We start from the raw sequence: 6,000 nt of genomic DNA on the forward strand, positions 1-6,000 counted from the left end.
ATAATGGATGGATTCTGTTGTTTTTGTATTGTAGAAATTTGTAAATGCTATAATTTCTTGTAGCCCATATACACCGATTAGCCACAACATTAAAACCAACAGCCTAATATTGTGTAGGTCGCTTTCGTGCTGCCAAAACAGCTCTGACCCGTCGAGACATGGACTCCGCAAGACCTCTGAAGGTGTCCTGTGGTAACTGTCACTAAGACGTTAGCAGCAGATCCTTTAAGTCCTGTAAGTTGCGAGGTGGGGCCTCCATGGATCGAACTTGTTTTTCCAGAACATCCCACAGATGCTCGATCGACATGAGATCTGGGGAATTTGGAGCCCAAGTCAACACCTTTAGGTAGGTGGCACATATCAGAGTAACACATGAATGCCAGGACCCAAGGTCTCCCAGCAGAACATTGGCCAGAGCAACACACTGCCTTCGCCTGCTTGCTTCTTCCCATAGTGCATCCTGCTGCCATCCCTTCCCCAGGTAAATAACGCACACACACCTGGCCGTACACATGATCTAAAAGAAAACGTGATTCATCAGACCTTCTTCCATTGCTCCATGCTCCAGTTCTGACACTCACGTGCCCTTTGTAGATGCTTTCTGTGGTGGACAGGGATCAGTATGGGCACTCTGACCAGTCTGCGGCTACACCACCCCATGTACAGCAAGTTGCAATGCACTGTGTGTTCTGATATCTTTCCATCATGGCCAGCATTAAGGTTTTCAGCAATTTATGCTACAGTAGCTCTTCTGTGGGATCGGAACAGACGGACTAGCCTTCACTCTCCACGTGCATCAGTGAGCCTTGTGCACCTATGACCCTGTCGCCGGTTCACCGGCTGTCCTTCCTTGGACCACTTTTGGTAGGTACTAACCGCTGCATACCGGAACACCCCAGAAGACCTGCCATTTTGGAGATGCTTTGACTCAGTCGTCTAGCCATCACAATTTGGCCCTTGTCAAAGTCGTTCAGATCCTTACGCTTGCCCATTTTTCCTGCTTCCAACACATCAAATTCAAGAACTGACTGTGCACTTGCTGCTTAATATATCCAACCCCTTGATAGGTGTCATTGTAACAAGATAATCAGTGTTATTCACTTCACTTGTCAGTGGTTTTAATGTTGTGGCTCATCAGTCTATCTTTCTTCTTTACTGTAAAGCGCTTTGAGAAGCAGCCTTCCACTCTGCCCTTCGAGGATAACTTCTGGTTTGCCATGACCCTGACGTGGACAGGTGGTTAACAAGACTGAGTCCTTTAAGAAGCTGGATCTAAATACACTATATAAATGAAATATTATTCCATTCAATCTGGGTTGTGGTGATTATTATCATTGTCACTGTTATGGTTATTATAACTGTTGATGTCTATGGAATCAGAACACAACTTCAAATCTCGCTCCAAATCTCAGTAAATGAATAGTTAATCAAATCATCCAGCCAAGGTAATTTATACCAATATTGCCTTTCAAGAAAATTGTGTTTTATCACTTCAAGTATTAAACTGCTAAGTAAGGCTTTCCTTTGCCTTTCTTTAAAACATTTTACTTTAAATCTCAATATTGTGATGATAGTCACAAGATTCCTGACACATCCTCGTGAGCTGCAAGACAGCTGAGATCCAGAGCATCACCAAAGCTTGTATTTTGAATTGAAATGTAGGTATCGTAAAGCTTTTTGGTTGCTGTAAGTTGACACTTCATTTTAGTGTACACTGACCGAATTCGTAGGGTTAGACACACAAGGGAAGCCTGTTTTTCTGCAATATCTTATCTTGAAATTGTTGTCCTTTTTTCAGCCTTTGGTTTAAAGACAGTGGGTTGTTCCCCTGTCTTTTCTGGATAATTTTCTTACAATTTTTAATTATCTTCATAGAATTAAGTGGAGACAGTTTCTTTGAATTTGATTAAGAAAAAAAAATGCTTCCCAGTGACACAAAAGCAGAAGCTTAATATTGGAGAAAACATTTTTCTTCATTATGAATGTATCATAGTACATCATCTCAAACATGAGTCGTGAAAACAGCTCAAGAAATGTGTATCTTGGCTAAGAAAGGCAGTAGCACAAGATCAGTCAGCTGTACAACTCTGCGCTGTGACAGGAACATCAGTGGTCTTTAGGACCTTCCAGACATTTCTGGAAGCTCTTTATCTCCCATGCTTTCCATCCATTTCATGACCACCATTTCTCTGTCCTTTCTCTCTTTTGTACTGTCGCTGTTTATATGTGCCTCGAATTCATGGTGGTGGGCGTGTTTGGTTTTGTTAAGGGAGAACTGTTAGTTGGTTAAGGATCTAATTTTTAACTAGAAGTGTTAAGAAGGGTTTTGGGTTGCCCAGGTAGAATGTATCCAGGAACCCTGCTTATGCAAGTGTGTGTGTCTGTGTGTGTGTGTGTGTGTGTGTCTGTGTGTGTGTTTGCGTGAACGCCTGTGGATCTGTGTGTCTCGCACCATCTCAGCATGCATTTGAAACCTTTTTTAACAAAGGGTTGTGTTTAATTGTAACACGAGTGCAACTTTTGCAGGCTTGCAGCACACCCCTCCTCTCTTTTTCCCTTGCTGTTCTCTTCTCCGTGATGTGTGTTCCACCGATGGGTTCTCCTTGTGTGTCCATAGGGATGGTGGGTGTTCGGGAAGAGTTTAAAACTTGGGTGAGCAGCAATTTCCAAAGAGGACTGCAGGGTTTGTGAGTTTTTGTAAAATTGATGAATTGAAGTTGAACTGGGTTAAAATCACACTTTGGAGTTGTAAGCAAAATGAACTGCTGACTGGTGGTAGTAACTTAGCCACGCTTGAAAAACCAGGTGATGTTATTTTTCTATCCAAACTATGGCTTTTATTAATGATTTCAGTGATAGGAAACCCCACAGACCCCACAGCCCTCCCAGGTTATAATGGGACAACCCTGGTTTACAGAAATGGCTCTGTGCTCTAGCCCCACCCCACCTTCAGGGTCTCTCTGGATTGGAATTTAGTCTTTGAGGGTTCTGTCCACTTCAGCTAGGGGCACAGCGGCAAAAGCTTACAGCTTGCCAGTCTGAGCTGGGCTCTGTGTAACTCTGTTGTTCCCTCTGTTTCTGCTGGGCAACGATAGACTGATGAGGAGGAGGTAATACCAGGACTCTGGGGGATCCGGTAAGACAGTTTCCCTGCCTGCCTGCCTCTCTTTTTCTCTCTCTCTCTCTCTCTCTCTCTCTCTCTCTCTCTCACCCATTCCCTGCCACCCACCATGGCTTGGACGTCTCTGCCACGCTCAGCCCTCACGCGCCAACCCTGGAAGAGTCAGCTGTCTTCATTGCGGTGCTCCACATTCAGCCTGTCTTCTCTGTATCTCTCAGCATGTTTGATGGTGTCGTGTTGTGTCGACAGCGCAGCTCTCCACACCTTCTCGCACACGGAGAGTGAGGGTTGTGACACGCTTGAACTCCTACAGGCAGATGAACAAGTGCTGAAATAGGGGGCGTGATACTTCTACACTTGAGTACTGTGGCTTGAATGAGAATACTCTGAGTGTGGAATGAATGTTGTGACAGTCTTTGCAGCGTTTATGACTCTATGGATCTAAGCAGTTGGGGAGAAAAACTGAATCTTTTCTAAATGGGGTTTTATCAATTAATGTTGTATTTTGGTTTGGGAATAAATAGGAAGGCAATGATGGTTCATCGTTTCGTCTAAGTTTGTATCGAGCTGTCGGCTCTGCTTAGCAAAAATGGAAGAAGTTACACTGGCAAAGGCTTATTGGATATTGTACGTTACATACTCCCAAATCCAAAGCTGGGTAGTGGTTTTGGAGCTGTTGCCCTAACATCATGTGCAATCATATGCCTCATGATGCCATCTGCCACCATCCTGTTACTTATAGATACAGTGTATCTGAAACGTAGCCGAATGTGTAAATTATATTTAATTTTTTTTACTCGAATTCTTCTGTGAACTTTCAGTCTTTACATCGTTGCCCTACATACTATAGAGGTGGAAAAACAAGCTGAAGCTGTGATACGCTGACTAGGACAATGTCTGTGGATCACGTCCCTCTCTAAGGCTGCCCCGCATCTCTCTCGCATCACAGGTAGCCGAAGCAGCGGTTCCCATCCCAGCACAGGGAGACTCCACCACCACTCTTCACGGGAGAAGGACCGAAAATCAACAGGAAGCGGGGGCAGCGAGTCAGAGACTGGCAGGCAGGACAGGAGACGGGGTGGGGAGCGTTCAGCCAGTCAGCTAAGCCGTCATAGCCACGCCCACTCGTCCCATAGCCACGCCCACTCGTCCCACAGCCACGCCCACTCATCTCACAGCCACACGCAGTCAGTCTACAGCCGAGCCACTTCGCACAGAAGCCGTGTCCATTCCCAGCGGAGTCGTTCCTCGTTCTCCTACAGCCTCGCCCCTTTCAAACAGTACAGCCATGCCTCTTGTACGCACAGTGAGCGGAGCCACGCCTCTTCCTACGGCCCCCCTGGTCTTCCCCCTCCCTACAGCCTTGCTCGTCTTGCTCCCAAAGCATCAGTGAGCAGTGGCCCTCCAGGGGCCCCCCCTGTACGCGAGCTAGCAACTGTCCCCCCAGAGCTAACTGCCAGCCGCCAGTCATTCCAGCATGCCATGGGCAACCCCTGCGAGTTCTTTGTTGACATCATGTGACAGAATTATGCCTTTTCAGAGTGCAAAAGGCTCCGTCCAAACCAGTGCATTTTTTTTCACCCTCAAACCTGGACGCTTTGTCAATCTTGCCATTGCCCGTGCTAAGGTGTCAAATAACTGTAAGAAGTGTCCCATTACCTGTGTGTCGCACTAAGACATTATACTACATTTCAGCTTTTATGGATCCAATGTAACAGATACAAGTCAATTTACATACACAGAGATTAAGGAACAGGACTGTATCAGAAGTCCACTGAGATCTGAGGTTCTCCTGACCAGCTGGGCATAGACCAGTCCTTGGATTTAGAGGCCTGTAGGCAGAGTTACACTTAACATTATGTGTAAAAGCACGTTAATTACTTGCACGACACTATTTCCTTGAGACACCTCAAAAATAAATTTAAGCATGTTGCACAAGTCCATTGCCAACCGTAGTCTGATCCAGGACAAACACCATATACGTCAGGATGATTCTGGATCAAGTATAAGATGGTGAACAAAGGCTCTCATCATCACTAATGCGTCAGCACACAAGGAACTTCTAAAATCCTCAGATTTACCTTCATCCTTGCTGTGGTCAAATCTAAAGGTTAACCAGTGCTTTGAAATCTTAATTTCCAAAATAAATATTTAATGCACTAGTGATACACAGTATGATACTAACATGGTCAGTGCTAAAATGTGATGGTCCTGAGCAGCTTTGTATCTCATTTTAAAAAGGTCTTATTAATATTTATTTCATCCATCTTGCCTCACCACCCTCTTCTGTGACCCCCTCCTATCCATCCATCCATCCATCCATCCATTTTCTATCCCGCTTATCCTAATAGGGTCGCGGTGGCAGTGACCCTCTCCTACCCTTCTGTGAAGAAAAAAAAAAATTGTGGCGCTTCTAATTATTTGAGCACTTTTTACAATCACTTTGTCCTTTTAGTGTGAAACATCAGCTTTCCTCTTTGATCCTTTCGTCCTGTTACAGGACAATAAATTGTACATATGGCATAGATATATATTGTATATGTATATATGAGAAATAAATTTATATGTATAAAGTTATGGTCTGTCAGTTTTTGCAAACACATGCATTGTACATGGATACATTGGCACTGATATTTTAAATATGCCACTGTCATCAAATTGTATTGTTTTAATTCAGCTTGTTCTTTTTTTCAAGTAGATATTTATTGAGAAAATAAAAAATGAAAACGCCTTTGAGTGAATTCTTGTAAAACTCTGTGGAAATCACACAGATTAGTGACGTCACAGTGTTTTTTGTTGTGAAATAAGCAGCACTCCTACACTCCACAAGAGTTGTAATATTGTACTACAGGTACCATAAATGAGGGAGGGACAAACTC

General features: G+C 44.2%; 1 protein-coding gene across 3 annotated transcripts in view; it reads left to right on the top strand.

Annotated features, from left to right (window-relative positions):
* The window catches only part of LOC108938239 (segment polarity protein dishevelled homolog DVL-1-like), a 42,566-nt gene extending 36,868 nt beyond the window's left edge, over positions 1-5,698 (top strand). For 2 of the 3 annotated variants that reach the window (XM_018758682.2, XM_018758683.2), the window contains one exon: positions 4,071-5,698. In XM_018758682.2, the coding sequence (XP_018614198.2) occupies positions 4,071-4,642 (572 nt within the window). In that variant the 3' untranslated portion in view covers positions 4,643-5,698. Of the gene's footprint in view, positions 1-3,095; positions 3,301-4,070 lie in introns of those variants that run through there. The other variant, XM_018758684.2, reaches the window with a different exon arrangement.
* The last annotated feature ends 302 nt before the right edge of the window (positions 5,699-6,000 follow it).

Source organism: Scleropages formosus, chromosome 2 (assembly GCF_900964775.1).
Source record: "Scleropages formosus chromosome 2, fSclFor1.1, whole genome shotgun sequence".
NCBI classification, from domain to species: domain Eukaryota; kingdom Metazoa; phylum Chordata; class Actinopteri; order Osteoglossiformes; family Osteoglossidae; genus Scleropages; species Scleropages formosus.